A 24,254-nucleotide genomic window follows, 5' to 3' on the forward strand; every position below is an offset into this window, starting at 1 on the left:
GGGAGGGGGAGATTATCAAAACCACACAAAAATGTTGAATTATACGAAAATATGGATAAATTCTTACTAATCTCAACATTTAAACAATGTCTACATGCTCTTGGCGTGTTTACACGTCTTGTATGTTCCAGGTCTATCAGAAAAAAAAATTGGGGCTATTTATCGGGCAGAGTGGTAAGAATCAGTCGAGATAAAATTAGTTTAGTTTTATCGCTTTATATATTATGTTTACTTTTTTAAAAATTAAATTCTGTCTCAGGTACTTACTACATTTATTTATTCCTTTTTTTAGTCGTTAAAACCTACTTTAATAAGTTCACTTTTACATCGTGCCCTTAATCCAAGTATCCACTGCTTAAGCTTATGATATTTTGTGCTAATGGAGAATTCATAATTTTCAGTATGCAAAGCTAATCTAAAATGTATTTCAAGACCAACTCACGTTTGACCAGCCTTTGATGTATCCTGTCGGATTGCACACTGTGGAAGTGACAGTTTGCGCTAATTTTCTTACGTAGATAATTTCGGAGACCATACTGCCTTTCCATGACGATAAATAAAAGTTCGAATAGGGATGAAATCCTTTTAATAGACATTGATGATGATAACAGTGATAGAGATTCACAAAAATACTAGATATTTCGGTCACATATGCAATGACCGAAATATTTAGTATGTTTTTGTGAAATTTTACCACTGTTTGTGAAAGTCACTGTCTATTATGTGACCGAAATATTTAGTACTTTTTGTGGAATGTTATCACTATTTGTGAAAATCACTGTCTATTGAAAGGATTTTATCCCTATTTGAACTTTTATTTAATTTTCTTGCCTCACGAATAGATACGGCCTAATTTGTTTCTAAATTGTTTCTCTTCGTTAAAATTCTTTTGACCCTTTCTACATATGACTACCATGCTGATTGGAAAAAATAATTGGTTTTTCCATTTTTGTTTTCTAATTATGTTTTGAGAAAATAAAGAACACTTATTCCAGAATCCCACTCGTAATCCTTAAGTGTTGGGCTAACAAATCAGCGTTAGGAAAAAAATCTACCCCGATTTGACCCAGCACATTTTTTTTTTACATTAGGTTCTACTTCAGCTGTAAGTTTTAAACTGATCAAGGCTGATGATATCTTTTTGCCAATTTCAATTTGCCAAATTGCCAATTTCAGTGCCGCATAACACCCTCCTCCCTCTCAATATAATTGTGTGATCTCCTTAGCCCAGCAACAATCCTTGAAAGTTTCAAGGCAGTTGGAAAAATAAGTTTTTGGGGAAGGGCTTTTCAGGTCCCTTTTTTGGAGAGGGACCGTGCCCAAAAGCTATAATTTTTGTTGCACATTATGATATACTTGGCCTAGGGACTTTCAGCTTTAAATTTCAATCTGTTCGTAAAGAAAAGAGTTTATTAGTCCTTTTTTAGACCCAATTTCAGGCGAATCCATATCTTTTTTGTGAATTGGAATTCTGTTTACACAAAGAATATCAAATATAAGTTTCAAACCAATCAACAACCATAAGTCTTATAGTCCAATTTTAGAAGGTCCATGTCCCCAATCAGAAATTTTTTCTCGTCCCCTTGGTCCAGGGGCTTTTGGTCCAGGGGGTTCAACCCTTTATCCAGCCATTGTTGGGTGCATCAAGCCGATTGGAAAAAGTTTGTTGGCCCTTTATTGGGGAAGCTAATATTATTATTTTCTATATTCCTTGTCCACTGGGGTCTTTTTCGCCCAGTTCTGAGGTAAACTGGCTAGGGAGTAAATTGAGATAGACAATACATTGAAGGCTTATGGCTTTCTACAAAGACAATGGCCTCTGGTTTGGGATGTCTTCGACAATATGCGCTTATTAATTCATTTCAAGTAAAGGAATAGCAAATCCTTTTAAAAAAAAAATAAAAAAAAAACACACTTGTGTTTTTTATTCAGTTACCCTTTCACCGTTACTAGGAAAGGGTCGTCCAATTTTAGTTTTGTGTTTTTATTGTAAGGTTTGGTTTTTTATATTTTCATCAGTTTTATTCTGCACCGAGGACGGTCAAGCGGAGGTCTTGACCGAAATATTTGCATAATTTTTCAATCTTTTCACTGGCTGTTAATTGTCCTTGTTTTCTTCCTTTCTTCGCGATTTTATCTTTTGTATCAAAATTTTGAGCATATTCAGTTATGGTGTAAAATAAGAACAATAATGCGGACAGCAAACCTTTTCCAGTTCTGTTTGTCAGTTTTTCTACCTCCTTCTTCCTTCTTTTGTTGTACTTAAATGTCTTTATTTTTTCTCAAATTTCCTTAATTTTCCTTATTTTTTTTTTTTTTTTATTAAAGTTCACAAAATTAGAAGATAAAAACGGGTTATGCATTCTGCTTTATTTTTATTTTAGGGTGAAGGTGTCATTCTTTATCGTCATTTATCTCTTCTGTTAGATCTTAAGAGTCGTGCTAATCTGTTTCGATATCTGGACATACCTATTGTAGATAATCCCATCGTACCTTATCAAAGGCAACGGCGATTTGTATTTGGGAGCCCTCGGGGTCATGTCATAGTATCAGGTAAGCTGCTTATGCCTATAGTTTACCAGTTCATTTCTCAAATGTCCCTAGCGTACCCTTCCTCTAACCTCTTTTCCTTTTCTCTCTCTCCCTCTTTCCCTCTCTCCTCCTCTCTTTTCTTTCTCTTTCTCTCTTTTCCTTCTCTTTCTCTCTACCTTCGATCTGTTAATATCTTAATTTATCCAAAGCTTAAGGTGTATCTCTTATTATTTTGAGATCCCAAGAAAAAATTATCTTGGCTTATTAGAATGAGAATGGTGTTCAAGCCAAAGTATTTGAGGTCAAAGAAGGCTTTCAAAGAGTATCGCGCATAGAACCTGAAACGCTAAATAAATGAAAGCATTATTCAATAAATTTAAAGCTATATAACTAATTTAATTAATTATATCTAATAAAATAAAGTAAATACATGTGTTAAGATTATGTTTATGTAGAAAGACCTAGTAGAAGAGGTAGGAATACAATTCACTCTCTCTCTCTCTTTCTCTCTCTCTCTAATTTGCGGCGTTGTCTTGCTACTAAAAAACGGGTGCCTTTATGGGCTATAAAGAGGATTTTTCAATAGTCTCTTGCAGCCTAGAAGAAAACGCAATGAATCTGTCTTAGTGTTTACAGCTACTTGACTTACTTCTAGGTGATGTGGTTGGACCTATACCTGAAGAGCTGCCGTCACCAGGAGCAATGGCATTCAAAAGAATTCTCAGTGGAATAGAATCATGTATGTACGCTTTTGGCTACAATCTGTGGACATTACACTACCTTCGAATCACTAGACAATTTGATTTTCAATATGCTATTCAAGGTTTTGAGGTAAAATTTAAATTTTCTGTATTCTTGTCTATTAGACAGTTAATAAATTAAATTCACTAGATAATATAACACAATTTTAAAGTTAAATAATATAATTAATAGACAATAAATATTTTACCATAATTAATAAAATAGATTTTAATAATACATAATTAGGAGATTAAGATACTGAAATCTATGAAGAAAAGCGAAATATTTTCCTAGTGGAACGTTATCAATTAGCCTATAAACTTGAAGTTACTTTTGTCTTTTTAATTTAAGGGCTTTTCGTTGATTTTATTCCTAGTCCAGTTTGCTTCAGTTAAATTATTCCCTAGAATCCTATGATTCAGTTTGATTTTCCCCTCAGTTTTTACTTTGTATTAAGTCATGTATTGCATTTTACCTTATTAGTCATAGTAGATCCATACAGGGAATAAAGTGGGCGGTAATTTATGAGACTCGATTTCGGTATTTTCGTAACCAAACGGTTTTCATGATATCGGCATTCCACCGTTGTACAGCCATTTAAGTATTGCATCTTTAATCTAGGTTTTCCCGTAACCTAATCAGAATTATAATTTTGAATCAAACAGTTCGTAACTCTAAGTAAGGTATGAAGCGCCTCAATAGTAACTGAAACTCTAAAAAGTTCAATTCTTATATCAATAGATACATCTAAAGAATTGGCCTATTATGCTGATTCCAAATATGTGAGATTGATTAAGTTTAGTGTTACCTATCGATAGATACGAGCCTGAGAAAATATGCTTGATTTTAGAAAAAGGGGAGGGGACACCCCTTAAAAGCCAAGGAACCTTAATGAAAATCACACTATCAGATTCAGCACATCAGAGAACACTACTGTAGAGGTTTCAAGTTCCTATATACAAAAGTCTGGAATTATGTATTTTTGGCCAGAAGAAAGATAACGGATCCTTGTTTATTTATTTGTGTTTTCCCAAGGGGGGATCGTACCAAAAATTTATCCTAGAATATCGGGGGAGGGGTCATTTGATCAGAAATCAATAGTTCTAGTGCTCAATTGTAGTGACCAAAAAGATCCATACCTCTTTTTTCCCAACGTCATCTGATTAAAATCTTTAGGTAGGCATTTGATTCAGCATAGTTGAAAGGTTCAATAGCTATGCCTTTGGGATATACCCTATAGTCCCTTGAGAAAGATTTCTAAGCCCAAAGTTATGCAATTTACCTATTGCTTACATTTAGGCCTAGTATTTGTTAGTGGGAAATATACGAAATGTTTTGGGAGAAGGGGATTTTTTGCAGGGGAAATTTTCCATGGGGAGACTCCGTGGGGAGGAAGGTTTCTGGGGGAATCTCGCAGAAGATATTTTACACGAGGGAAGAGAATTTCCTTTAATTATTTAAAAAAAAAACAATCAGAATTTAAATTTAGAAAACAATAAGTTTTTACAACTGAAAGTAAGGAGCAACATTAAAACTTAAAACGAACAGAAAATATTCCTTATATGAAAGGGGCTGCCCCCTCTTTAATACCCCACTGTTCACACTGTTTATTTTGAAATAGAATACGAAGCTTTTAAAGTAGTAAAAAACTTTAGCGTGAAGATCGAGGTGTTGAAGATTGGTCAACGCTACTCATATACGGAATACTTTCTGTTCGTTTTAAGTTTTAATGTTTTTCCTTATTTCAGTTGAAAAAAAAAACTTGTATTTTTTATTATTGTAGTGATTTAGTATATATACATGTGTTTTTCTTGTTTTTATTTTTGTAAAGACTACGTAAACTAGCCTTGAGCTTGAGTGTATGTCTAAATGAACCTTAGACTAAGTCTAAGATTTTGGGCCAGATATGCCATTACTAAACTTTTTTGTAGTTTTTCTAAGTTCCTTTCTTAACTATTTAGACCGCGACTCGAATATGCTGCGCATGTTTGGGGCCAATTTGTCCAAAAACCAGCCACTTATGTGACGAAATTGAAGCTGTTTAGAAAACAGCTATAGCGATCATAGATGGAAGTAGAGTAGTAGACTATAAATAAACTCTGGAAAATCTATGGCTTGAATCATTGCGAGATAGATGTAACTACTTAATAATTTCTTTTGGAAAAAACGTTGCTCGCGTCTCTTCCGCATTGTCAGGTCTCACCACAAAATGCTGCAGCGAATGCCCGAACCAGGTCAAGGCTGAAATTAAACCTCACAAACTTCAACACAAATCAGTATCGAAACTTGTTCGTCTTTTACTTTGTGGAAGTGCATAACAAGCTGTGGGATTTAATATATGCACATTTGTATTTATTGTTTTTATTTTTGTAAAAACTACGTAAACTAGCCGTGTGCTATAATTTATGTCTGAACGAATCTGAATCTAAATTGTACACATCTTAAGCAGAAATTCTTCTTTTTCAGAAAATGAATTCGGCTTTAGCTGAGCTGGCTCTTTATTGGAGAGATCCAGGCTACTCTCATTACCGCTCAGGTCTTCCATCTTTATGGTAAACATTTTTATTACATACCTAAAATTTGCACAATTTTTTTTTTAACTTTACAACGTGAGTTTATATTGTAATAAAGCACTTGAAGTCAAAGGAATTGAAACGATAAATAAGATAAGTTGCAAAAGTTTGATGCTGATGGACTGTTTTAATAATTTTATAATATCTATTCTTCTAAAAAAAAACAATTATCTCACTTTTAATCTAAGGAGAATCTACCACTAATGAATTACTATTTAAAAAAAACGAATAAAATAACCAGTTAGTATCTTAACCTGAGAAAAATTTCGAAACAATCTACAGATTTTACAAAAGCAAAATTAGACAGGGTTTGATGAACCCCCTCCCGCGCCTGACATATTTTTTAGACTCGTAAATTGGTCATAAGATGCAGGTGAAAGCCTTAAACCCCTGCCCCCCCCAAACACAGTTTTTTCGCTAAGCCCCCGAATACTATTTTTGTTCCCCCCCCCCCCCTTCTGAATGAAAATCCTGGATACGGTCCTAGTGCGTAATCTTAAAATGTAAAACCAAAGAAATCTACATATTACCCTTCATGCTGCCTTTCACATGTTCCTCATTGTCTTGTTCATGTACAAGCTGACACCAGAACACCTATTTTTTAAGCACTTCTTAGGAAGACGCTAGATTTTCAGCAGTTGTTTGGGTGTTGCCTATGACATCTATTTTGTCGAGGTGAAAGATAGATGACACTACTCTGAATCCAGTAATTCTAATTTTAAAAATATTCAGTATGTATAATTTATAAAAGGAGTTCTTTCTTGAATATTAGTAGACTGTAATTGAAACTAACTTTAATTTACGTCAAAACCACGGTTTTACCTGGCAGTAGGTAGCTTACGTTCATTTCGTAATTACTAGAAAAAAAAGTGATAGAAGTATCAGATTATTGTACACTTAAATCTTATACTAACTAAGTAAGTAAGTAACACTCTACTTCAATGTACTTTCCAGAGAAAGCAAAAATCTGAAAACACGGTAATTAAAAAGGGGCTGTGCTATGCCTCAGAAACTTTATAGGATATTGAAAAAACTGAAAACATGTTTTATATTGTTTGAATGTTACTAATAACAAGTTATTTGAACAAGAAAGGACTTAGGAGGGAGTGAAGATACGACTAAATAAGTTTTAAGCGCCATGCTCCATTTCTTCGAGTGAAAAAAGGGAAATAACACATTTTAGAATAAAAAAACATATGCATTCTGATGTATTAATGATAAGTTTTATTTAGCAATAAAGGGTTCCCAATACAGTGGAGACTTGGTGAAAAGATTCCTATTACATGTTCTATTTCTTTTAGCGGAAAAGGGGATTTAACACATTAAAAAAAATGGGCTCCTAATTGCCTCGTAAATTAAAAAAATACGAAAAAATTGATTTTAGCCTATTGATCCAAGACCTTAATGTCTAGACTGTAAATGTCGGCACATTTACACTGAGAACCCTTTAATGAATTAGGTCTCCATGTACACGATGTTAATGGTTGCCTATTTTAGCAACCAAAAACATGCCGAGGAAATAATACTTTAGTGGAAATTGATCAATGTGACTCTGCCATTTAACTGTAAAACAGTAAATTTTTAATTGGTCAATTGACCTAGGGTTATTTAGTTCATCAAACTTTCTATAAGGTCCTGTTCTCTATTAATTTTATTACTTAAAAAAACTTTTTCCACAAAATAAGTTTTTCAAAGAAAAGTAAATAACTCCATTAAACCAAAAAAAAACAAAAATCAAACAAATAATCTACCAAGCGTGAAACTACCACAAATCAGCATCGATAAATAAATGAAACCCAAAAAAAAACAGAATTACAATAAATAACCGAGTCAAACTCAAACGAGCAGAAATTAATATGAGTAGGGCTCAAAACCCCTATGCTTTCCCAAGGCCAGAACATATTTTGCACTTTACTGAAACAATATAAATGTTTTTACTTTCATAATTTTAATAAATCAAATAATATTAACATTTTGATTACTAAATATCAGTATATGTATATTAAACTGACAATGCACATTCATTTGCAAATTCAGAATTTCTATCAGAAAATCAACTACGCTGAACAAAATGGCTATCTAAAAATTTTGATTGGATGTGTTTCTGGAAATGGTGGGTGTGGAAGGGGTGTTAGTTTCATCCCTATTCTCTTCAACAATTGGAAGGTGCCCTAGCTACTTCAATCTTCGATCAAATCAGTGTTCCTTGAAGTTTCTGTGACATCTCCTTTGATGCAAAGTGTCTTATTCTAAGACCAAGAAAAAAAAATAATACATTGTGCCAACATCTGTCTTTACTTAGGCAGCGCTGTTGCGCTGCCTATGATAACTTAACTATATTTTTAATTACTAGGGCAACTGCGTGGATTTTAAAGACCTTGGGTCAAGCGCAATTTCAAGAATGGGAAAATTTTCTTACAATTGATCGTGAGCTCCTGACACAAGGATGTTTGTGGTTGGCTGAACAACAAGCGCTAGATGGCTCCTTTATTCCAGACGACATTTCCGATGGAAAGCTGTTTAGAAATGTAAGTTTTTTCTTTTTTTTCTACAGAAAAAATGTTGCCTTGACGATTGTTATAATATAATCATTTTTATTTAATCATGCTGTGGCAGCTAATATGATTCCATATGGAGTGATCGGAATGTTAAAGTTATGCAGAATGGTCCTATGTAATAAACATCAGAAATGGCGGATATTTGACTCGCCTTTGACTCTAGTAAAAGTATAATAAAACACAGTGTGATAATTTAAAAACGAAAAGAAATTGAATTTTTGATAACATAGTTTTCCTTCGAGAAATGCAGCGTGAATTTAAAACTTAAAAAAAAATATTTTCCTATGTAAGGCATCAAACCGGTAGTGTCAATCCAAAAAGCTTAGAGGGGGCAAAATGTATTTTTTATGTTGAGATATTTTTAATGAAAATACCTCAAATTAAAGTTATTTTTCAAAATCCAATCAAGACGAAAAACTGGGAGGCAAATGCCCCCAAATGTTCCCTGTCCACCTTCCCAAAATTACGCCTCAGTATCCAATTAACATGGAACATTTTGATAATAACCAGCTTTATTCCAGGTTTTCAAGTAGTTTCTTCTTTTTTTTCCGACTGTTTTAGGAGGGTGAAAATCTTGGCAAAACATTTTGGAATTGTGGGCACTTTTCTAAACTATAGAAATCGACCCAAAGAGATCATAGATTATGTCTAACATATTTGAATTTAAAATTGCAGAAATTACAAAACATGTCTGTGAAATTCGAATATTTTCCAAGAAATATGGAATTTTCTTCGCCCTCATTTGTCGTTTACAATTTCTAGTCGTAGAATTATTATACCAAAAACTATTGCCAAAAATTTTGTTTGAAAATTAAAATCCAAAACATAGGAATGTTCAAAGTCATAGGAAATACTATAAGAAAACTCTCAATTTCTAGAAATTCTCTTGTCTGTGGGATAGTTACACAATTATGATAGAGGAAAAAATGATCAAACTTAGACTCTCAGAATGACCTTTGTTGAGTCATCATAAACAAAGTGTCGAGCATCTTCAATTGTTGAAATTTCTTAGGCATGTATTCCATAATGATTCTGAAACATTTAACAAGTCTTTACCCGGAAAGAATTTAATACTTTTGGTCTCTTGTTGTATTGATTAGTTTTGTGTTGCTTTAGACAGCAAATTTTGTTTTAACATTCCAAAGTTATTCCATCGTTGTTTTTTCTCTCTTTTATTTTTTACTGGGATTTGATATTTCTATCTTTCTTTACTTTTATTTAAGGGGAAAGTGGTTAGTGTGTTGTTCTATTGTCGCATATTGATAATTAAACGCAAACTAATGTTGACTTTAAAAGATTCCGTACATTCCACTTTTGGTGTGATATATCCAGGTATCTACTGGACAATTTGGTGTGATTTCAAGGTCGAGTTGAAAGGCATTTCACCGTCAGAAAACGTCTATGTAGGCCCTAGTTGTGAGTAGCTTCTAGCTGATAGTTAAAGGTTAAATAAATGATGAATATGATCTAACAACAGTAGATGTCAGGTTCTGACATTTCATCTGAGTCCAACATATCATAGACACCAACTCCTTTTCTGAACTTTCATTTGATACTGCAGATTTTAACTTTTTTTCTGCGGAATTAATGCTGCCTTTCTTAAGACCTATTTCATTCGGCGAAATTGACCGTACATTGACTGATCGAACAAATATGCGCAATGCCCCTCGCATAATGCAAGATGTTCACAAATAGGCAAACACAACAGGACATTGCATAGCCATCAGCTTAGCTCAGAAGTAGTTGGCTAAGCAGCCTCGTCATTATCAGCCATCACAGTGTGTGGTTGCTGGTCGTCATAATCTCTTTTGACAACTCTGGTTTAGTCGACTAACCTACGCTATATCGATAGAACTCTTTATGTCTGCCCGAACAGCGGAGCGTTCTTTTTCACAAAAGTTTTGTTCGAGGTTAAGATAGTTACTCTGTCGCCGTTTGGTCATCGAGGCTTCACTGCAGTGATTTAGCAAAAACATTTTTATTGGCTCAGGCTTTTTAAGAGGGTCTTAATTGGCTTACGCTTCATGGCTAATTAGCTAATGTATCTTGCTTGCCTTTACGAAAAATAAACTAATTGGTTTATCCTTCTTTAGGAATTTTCTAACTGGATTCAGTATTATAGCTAATGGCTTAGCTGCTTAACGCTGCTGGTTCTTATGAAGATAATATTGATTGATGCATATTAATTGATTGATGCTTTTTCAGGAGGATGAGGCAAGTGGAATCTTAATCCTAACATCTCACGTTGCGCAAGCCCTACATTTTGCAGGACTCGAAGCAGGAGGAGATAATAGAACCTTATTTAGTGTTGTCAAGGAAAGAGCTGTCAGGTAAATGAAATGATACTGTGCGATACTGTTTTGCCCAAAATGAAAGAGCGTATATGACAATCTTTCTAAAAAGGACCTTTTGCGTTTTTGGGTGTCTTCTTGTGGGTTTGTCTCTAGCTGTAGTGTTTAGAGTGGCGTTCTTCAAACCCCTTTATAATGTGCAACATGTGTGCGTGTATGCGTCTTAAAAAGTGTATGCGTCTTAAAAATGGTAACAGAAATAAAATGGTGTAAATTTAACATTTAATTCTCTAGAAATGTTTGACAATTCAAATTTTTACTAATTTATTTATCGTAAAAAAAATATCAATGAATTTAAATTTGTTAGCATTCATAGTGAAAAAGGCTATCACCATTATATCTACTAAAAACGTCTACCAGACGTTAATATCTACCAGAACGGAATGCTTATCTCAATTTTACATTTTTTCTAGCGAATTCCTAAAATTCTTAATATTAATAAATCAGTTAATTGTAGAAAAATACTTACAAACAGTTTGAAGCTAAGTAATTCAAAATAAAATTATATCGCAAACAGCTTCAGAAATCTTACTTTGGTTATAAAGTGAATTTCCAAAATTTCAGATAAGTCCTTCTATTTTGGACAGAACAATATTTGTTTGTTCGTGGCCCTTGATCAGCTTTGAGTGGGCTGGTAACTCTTATTGCAGAGTGTTAACATGGCGGGTATCAACTCCAGGCTTTTTTGGTCAAATCCAATTTTTTTCAAATCAAATTAATTTATTTAACATAAAAAATACAAACAAATTTACAGCAGCCATCTACAAAAACCCGAAGGTTTGTTTACGATGGCTGCAAACCCATTATCATAAAGCTCTACAACTACTACATAAACAAAAAAAAAAAAAAAAAAAAAAAAAAAAATTGACCGCTATCTCATAAATTGTTTGGCTTTGAGAGAGTCTATTCCTATCACATGTTCCAACTCCGCATAGAGCCGGTAGTTACCAAATTACAGAGACTGGCGGCATATCATCTAATGATTGATAGCACCATGAGTAAAATTATGCACATAGAACCAGTATCTTTTGCAATTATAATTTTTAAGCCAAATAAAATAATAAGCAAAACAAATTGCTGACTTCAATAGTCAACAAATGACTCTTAGGAAAAATAGTGGATGATAAGCATTAATGATGCTGAATATATTTTGTTTTCAGCAGAAAAAAGCAAGAAATATTGCAGTAAGCTTAATACGAAAGACAATATTACAGTTAAAAAGAACTTTGTTTCCAACAAATTAAATTAAACCAAAAGTGTATTAGCTCTTAATTAAATGTCGAAGAACAAACTAAAGTTGGAAAGCCATAACAGGAGAAACTTAATATAGTTACAATGTCGCAAGTTGGATCCACGTTAGTTTTCATCAACATAAAATTTACTGATCCACCTGATCAGTACTGATCGACTGATATATTGTTTTGAATCGACCTTACCAACTTGAGACGAAAATTGTTGGATCATTACTCGACTTCAGTTTTTTAATTAGCTGTGCAAGCTGTTTTTAGGACAATTTTAGTCCTTGAGATTTTATACAAGAAAATGCGATCAATAATTGATATTTTTGCACCCCCTACGTTACATGCTATTGAATATTTTTGTAGGGGGAGTTAACAGAGTTTTTTTGTGTTTAAAAGAAGAAAAATTTCTTTGGGACGTTAACAGAGAAGACGTTAACAGAGAAGACGTTAACAGGACGTTAACACTTTGAAATATTTTCTTACAATTTGCCCGGTAATAGCTACTTTAGTGACCCTATCCGTGAATCAAATTCATGCACGATTGATTTCAAGGTTTCAGCAGAGTTTCAAATGCAATACACTAACTGACATTTTTCTGATACCTCTATCAATTGGTATCTTATAATCAGGCACACACGTAGCGGGTGGACCTCACAATCATATCCAACTCTTCAAACTGTTCATATTTGTACGATTATTCCAACAATTTGTCATACCTTTCACATAGTATGCTAATTTTTTTAGTTGTTTCGAACCTACCCCCCCCCCCCCCCTTCCCTCCAAAAAAATGATTCTGGCGTCTACTTTTGTTCCGAATATTTGTATAATTTGCCGAACGGATGGCAGGTTTTGAAATTTGGCTACAATTTTAAAGTTTAAAAGAAAGTTAGGACTTCAATGTGCTCGACGCATTTAACAGAATTGGGCTCTTTTTTTCATATTAAATAAAAAAAACAAGTTTTTACAACTGAAAGCAAGGAGCAACATTACAAATTAAAACGAACAGAAATTATTTCGTATATGAAGGGGTTTGTCCCCTCCTGAACACCTCGCCCTTTACGCTAAAGTTTTTTAGTACTTTTAAAAAAGCTTCTTTGTGCTCTAGTTAAACGATCGTTTTGTTTCAGGAGTCATTCTTTAAGAATTGGGACAAAATTCAAACTTTAGCGTAAAGAGCAAGGTGTTGAGGAGGGGACAATCCCCTTCAAATACGCAAAAATCTCTGTTCGTTTTCAGTTTTAATGCTGCTCCTTACTTTCCATTGAAAATCCTATTTTTTATATTTAATTTCTGGTCATTTTAAAATAATGCCAGGAAATCTGGCTCCACGTCCACGCAAAAATCCTTCTCCCCACGGAAATATCCTCTAGAAAATTCAATATCGGTAAAAATTTGCCCCGGACAATTACCCTAAACAACTCCAAGCATGAAATTGAAACGGAAAAGAGAAAGCAAGACGTATAAAAAGAATCTTGTATAGGAATTTTTGCAAATTCCCCGAGTGTATAATTTCCCCTGACAAGTTCACCCTCCTGGAAATTTTACTCCCCATTGAAAATTTCCCCGTGGAAAAAAACCCAGCATAAAATTCATCCCCACCTGAAAATGTATGGATACCTCCCAATAACAAATACTATGCGTAAACAATGGGCAAATCTTAACCGAAATATTTGCATAGTTCTCTTCGATTTTTCTCTGACTGTTATTATCCTCGTTTCTCTCTTATGCACGATTTTTTCGTTTCGTCATTTTAATAAAATTTATTCGGTTGTCAGTAAAGCCCGAAAGATACTCTATTTAATTAGGGGGCTCTAGTTGACTAGAAAGAGTTGTATGTATATTTGTCCTTTGAATATAGATTCTATAAATTTGTACTTTTTGTTTTGCCCAAAGCTGTTGATTTTGCCCAAAGTTTCTTCTATACAGCATGTCATACGAACAGGGAATCCTATTTCCTTGACTGAAAACTTTTTTTTTTTTTAGTAATATGGATAGAGAAAATATCTGGTATACCTTATCTCCCTCCCCCTCCCATTGGCTGAACCGTTAAAATTTGCTCATTTGACGGAACTTACTAATTGCAGTTTGTCTTGTCCAAAAACAAACGGTTCGTCTTGCATTTTCACCGAAATTAATTAATAATACTTATAACACTCCACTAATGGGCCTTTATTTTCTTATCTTATTTTTATTTGCTCTATTTACTATGTACCAACATTTAGTGACGCTATAGATTTATGATATACTAAAGATTAGCTTTGAGAATTAAGACGATTTGGTAGCTTTTTTCTTATTGTCTAATATATGAATGTATTATCATTTGAGGGTTCAAAAGCGAAATGTAGGAATATACTGTTACTTTTGTTAAAAATGTTGTTTTATTCTGACACTGCTGTAATAGAATGAAGCTGGAAAGCTCATATCAGAATCACTCCGATAATATAATAATATTGATTTCAAATTATATTGGGACAAGATAAAAAATCATGAGCTATCATTCTTTTTGAGTTTTTGAATTAATTAGACATAGAGGGCAAAGCGTAGTAGACATCCTGGACCCGTTGTTTACTTTCAAATTTGGCTGCAATTTTCGGCTTATATATTTTCTTGCTACAATTTTCAAGTTGAATAAAAAGCGAAGCATATGCATGTGTTCTGTAAATATAGAATGGCTCTTTTGATTTTGCCGCTTTTTTTCTCATGGCTGTTAATTCTTTATTCTATTTCTTCTTCGCAAAGCCTTGCACTGTATATTGTTTTCGTTATTTGTAGCGAACTGCTATAAATCAAAAAGATCCCTTAGCTTTGGCTATTGTAATACCAAGGCCATTGGCCATTTAGCCTTGGCCATTGTGGTATTTTTTTGCAATGCCTTGCACTGTATATTGTTTTAGTTATTTGGAGCGAAACTTCTATAAATCAGAAGATCCCCTAGCCTTGGCCATTGTAACCTATGTCTTTACCTTATCTTCGTCCTCGCAAACTGAGGCAGCTTTTGCAATTTTGGACTCCAAGAAAATTGAAGAAGGTTAGTTTTTCATTTTCATTTTTATTTTCTTTTTTTTTTGTGCAAACTGACTAAAAGCAAATGCCTGAACAATGAAACTTGATGGCGCAATTCTTGTCCAACACCCATTGCTTCACCAATCACAAAAAACAACCTCTCATCAGAAACTATTTCCAAAAGATTATCATTTAGCTCTTTTGAAATGAGGTTCTGCCATTTGTACAAAAAAAACGTCAATGGTTGCCGGATATCATCAAACAATAGAAATTAGTTTGGTACTGTGAATTTGGTTTAGGACACTGTCAAAAGGGTAGTGCTTTGATGAAATTACAAAAAAAAAAACTAGAAAATATTTTTCGTTAGCAGAACCCATAAAAAAGTCATAAAAAAAAAGTCCTACCCTTGTTATACCGCCGCAGCGTCAAAGAAAATATCGAAGTTATTTCCTTGCATCAGTTTTTCTTCTTTTTTTCTAATTAAAAGCTTTTGTCAGCCAGAAAGCTAATTTTTCAACTCTAGTTAAAAAAAAAGCGAACTGAACATTGGCTAACAATGTATTTTCATTGAGTGACGTTACGTTTGGCTATCAAGGAACCCAAGTAAAAGCTAAAGAACCTAAGAACCATCAGAACCTAAATTACCGCTGATTAATTTTAATAAAGTACGAGGGTATATTATATCTATTAAGAACTCTGTAAATGATGGGTTTTTATTTTAGGAATGGGTCTTTTTGTGGGTCTCTATTAAGAATTCTATAAATGATGGGTCTTTATTTTTTCTGGGAAAAATATGTGTTTATGAAATATTGAAAGTCACAACGAACTTTATCAATATTTTCGTTCTTCTGTTTGTCAATGCTATGTCATTACTTTCAATGCTAAGTAATCTTAGGTTCGGTCGCTAGATGTCGATATATTAAATTCACTTTTAGTTCCTCCTTTCAGAAAAAGTACTACTTAGAATCTTGGTATTCTTAAATATTAATTTGTATAATTTTCAACGTTTTGATGATTTTTTTTAACTCTTCTCTTTTTACAGTGTCCAAAGAATATTTAAGAAGTTTTCAAAATTGTTAATCCTATAATGGATAAAAACAAATTTAATACTACTTTTATTCTATTTAACAGTATTATTAGGAATTTCCGAGCTAGTCACCTGGCTTGAAACTTACTCCCTCCCCCTCTCCTGAAAAAATAAAAAAACGAAAGAAATATATTTTTGGTAACTTAAGAACCAAAGGGACCAAAAAGGAGTTTTGGTCCAAAAAAAAATATGCGCAAGTTTTGGTCGACTATAGGGCTGATACCATCCTAACCTGTACAGAAGAATGGACATCAGGACTCGGCACAATAAGATAGTTCCTTTATTTCTTTTTGTTTCTCAATTCAGGCCTAAAAAGATCGTTAATGCCATCTAGCGTTTTGCGTTGTTTCAGTGTATATAGGGTAATTGTAATTAATTATGGTAATTCTAATTAATTGTAATAAAGAGCGTCTACAGATTTGAAACTCTCCTCCCCAAAATCTGCATCCTCATCAGCGTAAAACTGTAGATATTAGGTAATACCACCTTTCTTCTTTTAGATATTAGGTAATACCACCTTCTTCGTTTTAAATTGCTGTTTGATTTTGTCATACACAAGGGGTTTGTAATTCGTTATTCTTCTATGTATATCATCCTTTTGTGATTTACGTCTTTTTTCTGTCTTCAACTTTAGTTGGTTTTTTTTTTGGTTTAGTTCTTCGCTTGTAATAGTAAGAATGATTTATTTTGGTTGTTTTTTTCATGCATCACACCGGTGATGCATGATTTTAGATTATAGGCACGGTCATGTTCTTTTTATCTCTTTTAGTGCAACGTAACGATTCCTTCTAATTTTTATCTTTTCGCTGCTTTTTGAGTTTTCAGTGAATTTTATCTTTTATTCTCCTGTTGAAATGGAATGGCATAGTTTTATCCAAGTTCTTCAACTGAAACATACCTATACGGGTGGGGTTCGAATTTTAGACAAGATCGCCTTATTCTTATCTTCTCCTTCCTCGCAAAATTGTATTCATAAAATTATTTTGGCAAGACCGTCTTCTTAAGCATGCTATGGCAACAAATTTTTTTAGTTTAGACCTTTGCCCATTTAGAAATCGTCTTTTTCTTGTTTATATATTTTCGCTGTTTTAATTTCAGGTAATTTTATGCTTTGATGCTTCCATCGAAACGGAATAAGTTTATATAACCCTCCCATTAAAATTCATCTACCCTATTATTGCACAAATTTATATTTTGAACATGATTACCTTCTTATTTTTAAGTTATTGTTTAATTCTGCCGTGTGGAAGCAATTCTTAATTAGGCCCTTTGTCTATTATTATCACTTATAATTTTTTTATCTTTTCCCTGTTTTTAATTTTAGGTAATTTTATCTACTGGTCTCGGTATCCTGTTGACCAAAATAAAATAGTTTACGAGAATCAAAGACCATTTATACAACCTAAAGGACCAGCAAATGCATCCTCACATGCTATTGAAGCGACATCTTACGCTTTACTTGTTTATTTGACAAGAGATGGCATTGAAACCATTGAGGAAAGAATAACTTCTTGGTTGAACACTATGCGAATGCATGACGAAGGATTTGCATCAACAGTCGTAAGTAGTTAGCACAATAGTATTCCAATTCAGTCTTAGCACACCCTCATCTTGAATGCCTAATGTTTTCCCCTAAAAACTTGTCGTTTTTCTTAATCAATATTCCCGGTTCATCTTGGAAATACTTACTTTTCAAGTTTATTTTTGGTAAGGTATTAAAACTAACTCAATTCTTTTGTCTCAGTTCTAAAATATTACTCTGTAAATAGACGCAATTTTTCGTTTGTGGCAGTTATCGGGGAAAAATAAAACCGGCATTAAGAACCAAGGTGCCGCTAAAATTGAGCTGGAATACGGATAATTGCTTTTTTATTTTTTTTTTAAAGTAGAGAGGTTTCTTAAGGTGATACGATACCTCAAAACAATAACTGCGAGCCTCGGCGTCGGCTGACCGTCTCAAAGACAATGGAACTATTGGTGAATTCTCTCAGGGGTTTAGCTATCCTCGACAGTTGACGAGAATTGGTGTTTTGACTGTAAAATTTGACTGAAAAGACAGTTAAGTTTTACTTCCCTTTTGTCTGCAAGTTTTTTTTTATCAAAGCAGGTGGCACCAAATGGAACTTCCTATGGAGAGACTGCCCTTTCCTGAACTTAAAAAAAAACAGTCTGTTCCGTTTAACTGAAAAAATTAAATTTACACTTTCTGATGATGCAAGTTTCACTAAAACTGAATATCTCTATCTCCGGTTCAGAACGGGTAAATTAAAGGGTTTTCAGTTGACTTAACTTATTGGCCTATGTAGGATTTCTAAAAAGGGGGGGGGGTTGATTAAATTTGTGAGAACAAGGAAATTTCTAGTTTTAACTTCTAATCAATGCTGCAACAGGGAAATAGCCAAAATTTCAACTGAAATATCAATGCGAAGGGCCAAATTTCATAATCAAATATCATCACGTTATGGCGTTGTTCAAATAAAACTTATTTTTAACTTGATTATCGTCGTAAATTCATTCTTTTTTTTTTCTTTCCATTCTTAAACCAGTGTTATATTTACCTTTCGCATTATTACAGCCCACTGTATATACATTTGTATAAATTTATATGCAGTGTTACAGCCATAGCAATTAATCTCCTTTCCTTTTTTATTCTTTAATAATAATTTCTGGTCGTTTTGAGTTTGAATTATTGTAGGCTTCTATTTCTACTGATTTTAAGTTTAATATGGCCTTTACTTTTTAATATGGCCTTTACAGCTCCTCTTACTTGATCTACCATCAGCGGTTAAATTACCCTGGAACACGTATTTTGGCAGAAACTTTCTCAAAATGCCTTTGAAACCAACTCAAGACTTCGAAACCTGCTTGGAATTCCTAATAACGTCTAATAATAACATTGGACTACTAATAACCGATTTTCATGTATGTGTTGGAGTTAATTATTCTAGAATTAGATTCTTTAAAATTTATTGTTACAAAGGTGAAATCAAGTTCCGTATTCCAAAGAAATCAGACATTCATACTCTTGGAAAGATCTAATGTCGCGTATGTTTTAAGCTATCCTGAGCACTCGCATCACAGTCAGGGCTTTTACAATGGGTGAGATAGGGAACGATCATACTGTCTATTATTTATATACTGTGGTTATAAGTGTGTAGTCCTAAGGTTTTTGATTTTTAACTCACCCCGACATTCGATTTGCTATCGTTCGATCGCTGAAGTTCTGTTTTTTCCACCTAATGAGATTTAATGTTCATTTTTTTTTCTTTTTTTTTAAATTGAAAACTATGTTGAAAAGGTTTCAAAAACATGCAAAGATAGGAAACTTTTCTCTTTTTTTAGCAAGTTTAGATCATAATCCAAGAAAAAGTAGTATCTTTGTTGGCACAGCGATTCGACAGATATGAAACTAATCAATTCAGTCATATACGTATATTGTCCCAGTGCAAGCTACAGCTATAGGATAGGTACAAAATAGCATTTTTTACAGAAAACTTTTAACATTAGGAATGAAAATATTAGACATTAAACATTAGTTTTTTTTTATATCGTTTTCACTAATGTTCGTTAAAAATATAATCATGATGATGTTATCGAAAAAGAAGAAGGAGGAAATATATGGTAGCGATGAAACAAGCAATAGAGGAATGTAAAAATCATCTTTCCTCTCCAGTCATTCTGAATCTTCTTCTGCGTAAAGAGACAAACTCCAAGTTCAAAGAATTGTGATATCACCAGTCAAAAAAAGGAAAAAAAAATCCAAAACAAAATTACTTCAGACAAAGACAAATGCGTAGGTGTCTAACATCATCATGACCTATGTCAATATATAACGAGAAAACATTAGAAAGGTAGGAAAAACCTATGTCATCCCATGAAGTAAAAACCATGACCTATGTCAATATATAACGAGAAAACATTGGAAAGGAAGGAAAAACCTATGTCATCCCATGAAGTAAAAACCATGACCTATGTCAAAATATAACGAAAAAACATTACGGAGGAAGGAAAAAATTCCTATTTCTTTTTTTTTGCAATAAATGTAAGCTAAGTGGTTTGCGCTTATTTGCTTGAGCACTAAAAACTTAGAAAGTATACAAAACTATAGATGTATAACTAAATTAATATCAATGTGGAAATCCTTTAACACCAGAGAAGACAAAATTTAGTCCCAAATTACCTCACTTATTTTGCCCTTTGTATTTTTTAACATTTCTATGGTCTTGGCATCAAAGCTCAATTAAAAAGGTCAATTAAAAAAGTGTAAAGATACGTGTGGCAAATTGTCTAATATTGGGCGAAAATTTATCCATGTTGAGCTATTCATTTAATTTAGGGTAGGGTTTCTCAACCCAGGCTCCCCCAATCTTCAGGACTCTCTAAAAAGCCTCTAGAGTCTCTGCCAGAAAATGTGAGCGACATACCATGGTAACTGGGATAGAAAATAGGCATACTGGTTATTCAGAAGGGCTTTCTTGAGCTATTTAATTTATTTTGAGGTTTAATTTTTAATTTAATTTTTATGTTTATTTTTATAGATATTAATTAAATACTAAATATGTTTTTATCTACGTTTAATTTAATTTCCCTGTCCGTAAGAAACACTGACCAAAAGTAAAGCTTAAAAAAGCATTACCTTATGTATAAATAAGCCTTATTACAGAGCCGTATCCAGGATTTTTGTTCGGGGGGGGGGGGGGTCCAAAAAAGCTTTAAAAAGCATATCAAAAATTTGCTTATATGTATTTTTGTTACATTTGTATGAGACGGACAAAAATTGGGCAAGGGGGGGGGGGGGTCAAAGCCCCCAACCCCCCTGGATACGGTCTTGTGTTATGATATAATATTTCAGATTATACATTATTTGAAAGATATTGCACAGAAGACAATTTGATTCGAATGTTTGTCTTTCCTTACCCTAAAACTTTTTCCTTCACGCGGAGGGGTGAGTAGTTCTTTTTTTACCTGAGAGAAAATTATATAGGTATTCCTCTACCATAATATAATTTATATATTATATAGTATATCCCCTTTAGGCGTTCCACTCTAATGCGGGTACCAAACATTGTTAATTTTATGCAACGCCAAAAACTTTACTTGGATCCTCCGGATCACATATATATGTGTCTCTCACCTCTCTTTAGGTTAGGATTCCCGTGGTCTCAAGCGTGTAATTCCTGCTAAAGATAACAATCAAATGTGTAACATATCTGTCTAATTAATGTCCATTAAATTAAGTGTTCGTTAAATATCCGTGTTAATTTAAAAGACCGTGCAAATATAAAATAATAGCTAATAATCGTCGTGCGTTTTAATTTAGGACACAATCATAACTATGGAGGCTTTGGCTGAGTTTGCATACCACGCAAGACTACGAGAAATTTCATCACTTTCAGTGCGCGTCGAATCATCTGCTAACCCAGGCGCTGATTGGTTGTGTGAATTTGATCAATCATCTTTGGCAAAACTGCATAGATTTGATGTAAGTTTTCATTACGGTCTAGTAAAATAAATAATATATTTGATGCTATACACGAAGTAAATATATTGAATATGCAGTAGCTGATGTTTCCTGCTTTTCATAAACTTCCAAAAATCACAAATTTTCTCTTTACACATGGGGATCGGGTGGGACTCTTTCAAGATCTATCTATTCCTCGCCTCCTCTAAAAAGGTCAGAGCAAATGATCACATCAAATGTTGAAAGTTCTTCGATGCGTTAGAATCGGTCTCACCTAACGGGTGGTGAGCCTAATGAATTATTAGACCCCCCCCTCCCGTTAGACATTGGTGTCAATTGGTATGGGGGAAGAGGGGCGCACCCCTCACATCCTAGATTTGAAAAATATTTTCTGGGGGCATTTTAATTGATAATTACTCGTTTTTTGGTATATTCATTGACAAAATGGAAAAAATGTGCTCCGCTTTATTAAAAAAAAACACATCCCCCCAACATTTTCATGAATTGACGCTATTGCCTTTGGGACAAACCCTATCTCCCTTCCAGAAATCTAGGCTATTTGCACCCAATCCTATAACCCTATCATAGGCAACGCAATAGCGCTGCCTAAGTAAAGAACGATGTTGGCACAATATATCTTTTTTCCTTTAGACCAGGGCACTTCGTATCGAAGGAGTTGTCGCAGAAAATTTAAAAAGGGCTCATTCTATTGGAAATTGGAATGGCTAGTGCCCTTTTTAATAGCCGAAAGTTATTGGAGGGTAACTAACACCCCTTCCACACCCACTATTTCCCCAAACACATCGAGTCAAAATTTTGAAATAGCCATTTTGTTGAACGTAGTTGGTTTCCAGATAGAAATTATGTTTTTGAGGAGGCCACTCCTCCCACAGCCTTCAGGGCAAGGATTGTAAGTTATGCCCTGGGGATACATAGGGTTTTTATAGAAAGTGTGGTCATATAAACTTCGAAGTCGGCTCGAAGGCGGCGATGAGTCAAAGGGATCAAAGGACAGCTACCCCCTCCCCCCTACACACACGTCATATTTTCCTGAAATAGAAATTTTGAGATATCCATTCTATTCAAAACAGTCTAAATATCATATAACAAGGCTTTTGGGGTTGAAACAAACCCCAGAGATTAGGGGCAAGGGTTGTAAGTTATGCCCAGGGGGTATTTAAGGTTTTTATGGAATGGATGGTTGTTTAACTTCAGAAGAGGCTCATTCTTTCTCCCTGAAAAAGACTATTTCAAAAAAAAAATATACTTTTTTTTCAAAAAAAAGTATAGAATTCCACTAAACCAAAAATGAACAAAAATAGAATCAAATAATCTACCAAGCATACAACTACCACAAATCAGTATAAATAAATAAATGAAACCCAAAACAAACAGAAATTAAAATAAGTCAAACTCAAAAGGAGCAGAAATTAATATGAGTTGGGTTCTAAACCCTATGCTTTCTAAAAGCCAGAATATAATTTGTACATTGCTGAAATTTTTTTTTTAATGTTTTCAGTTTTATAACTTAGATAAATAAAAAATTCATTAAGATTTTAAGGAATAAATATCAGTATATGCATATATGCACATCTTTGACAATGCGCATTTTGTTAATGTCAAAAATGACAATGCACATTTTTATCAGTAAATTCATTTGAATTTTTTTCAGTAAAGTACAAATTATATTCTGGCTTTTAGAAAGGTGTTTGGGAGATGGTGTTTTCTTTCCGTTGATATCACTGCCTTGGTCTTATCTAGTGTGACAGTGTTCAATTTACAAGCCATTTCACCGTCTGTGGATATTAAGGAACACTAGTAAAAAAAAATTAATTATCTTAATTCTTTGTTTTGAAATTAACGGCCGTGGTAACCTTTCTGATATCCCGTAGTGTCTGATATCCCATTATAAATAGTTTTTCTTTTTAATGAATCTAAATGTCTTTTTATAGTTTCTTTGGTAACGAAAGACTACTCTAATTGCTTGAAACGATGATATCTTTTTCCTTTGTGAAGTTGAAAATCGCTTCAAAATTCTAATATTAGCCGTGATAAAATAGTACATCCTGCTGAAAAGTATGTAGCTCCCTTCGATATCAAAGGTTGCACAGCTGATGAATGCAAAAGGATTTTATCTCAAAAAAGGATAAAAAAAAAATGATAAATGATCCTTAGGATTTTCGAACTATGTATATTCATTATATAACATGCCTTTGCTGCTAGGCGTGTTCTCCCTCGAAAATGCCCCCAGGAAAATTTCACTCGGAAAATTCCCCCCGCGCAAAATTCCCTCCTGGTAAAGTCACTCTGCGTAAAATTTCCCGTGGATATTTTGCCCCGCACCCCCCCCCCCCCCCCAAAAAAAAAAAAATCCCTCCCGCGGAAAATTTCCACGGAAAAAGAAATTTTTGAACATTCTATCAACATCCCAAATATAGGCAGAATGTATGGTCTAGGTCTAGAATATCCTACAGTATTTAATTTAACATGAATTTATTCTTTTTCGTTGTTTTTGGGGTTCAATTATCATAGGATTGTGAGATAGAGACAATATTGTGATATCAGTCGCAACTGTAAGAGATTTCCCCAATGATGGAAATTCAGAGGTAAAAGCCTGGGACTAAGAGGTACAAGTAATTACTTCCAGTGGACTTGGTCTAGTACCGACCAGAGGCGTCCTGGCCAAAATATTTGGGGGGGGGGGTTG

The 24,254-nt window shown here is 33.7% G+C and overlaps 1 protein-coding gene across 1 annotated transcript in view; it reads left to right on the top strand.

The window, feature by feature from the left end:
• LOC148944264 (CD109 antigen-like) overlaps nucleotides 1–24,254 on the top strand; it is a 340,357-nt gene that overhangs the window by 289,715 nt on the left and 26,388 nt on the right. The window contains exons 18-25 of the mRNA XM_089099715.1: nucleotides 2,385–2,553; nucleotides 3,188–3,363; nucleotides 5,740–5,825; nucleotides 8,200–8,374; nucleotides 10,610–10,734; nucleotides 14,891–15,024; nucleotides 17,411–17,646; nucleotides 21,407–21,568. Of these exons, the coding sequence (XP_088955841.1) occupies nucleotides 2,385–2,553; nucleotides 3,188–3,363; nucleotides 5,740–5,825; nucleotides 8,200–8,374; nucleotides 10,610–10,734; nucleotides 14,891–15,024; nucleotides 17,411–17,646; nucleotides 21,407–21,568 (1,263 nt within the window). The remainder of the gene's footprint in view (nucleotides 1–2,384; nucleotides 2,554–3,187; nucleotides 3,364–5,739; nucleotides 5,826–8,199; nucleotides 8,375–10,609; nucleotides 10,735–14,890; nucleotides 15,025–17,410; nucleotides 17,647–21,406; nucleotides 21,569–24,254) is intronic.

Source organism: Artemia sp. Qi Xiang Cuo, chromosome 14 (genome assembly GCF_049724085.1).
Source record: "Artemia sp. Qi Xiang Cuo chromosome 14, ASM4972408v1, whole genome shotgun sequence".
Lineage (NCBI taxonomy): Eukaryota > Metazoa > Arthropoda > Branchiopoda > Anostraca > Artemiidae > Artemia > Artemia sp. Qi Xiang Cuo.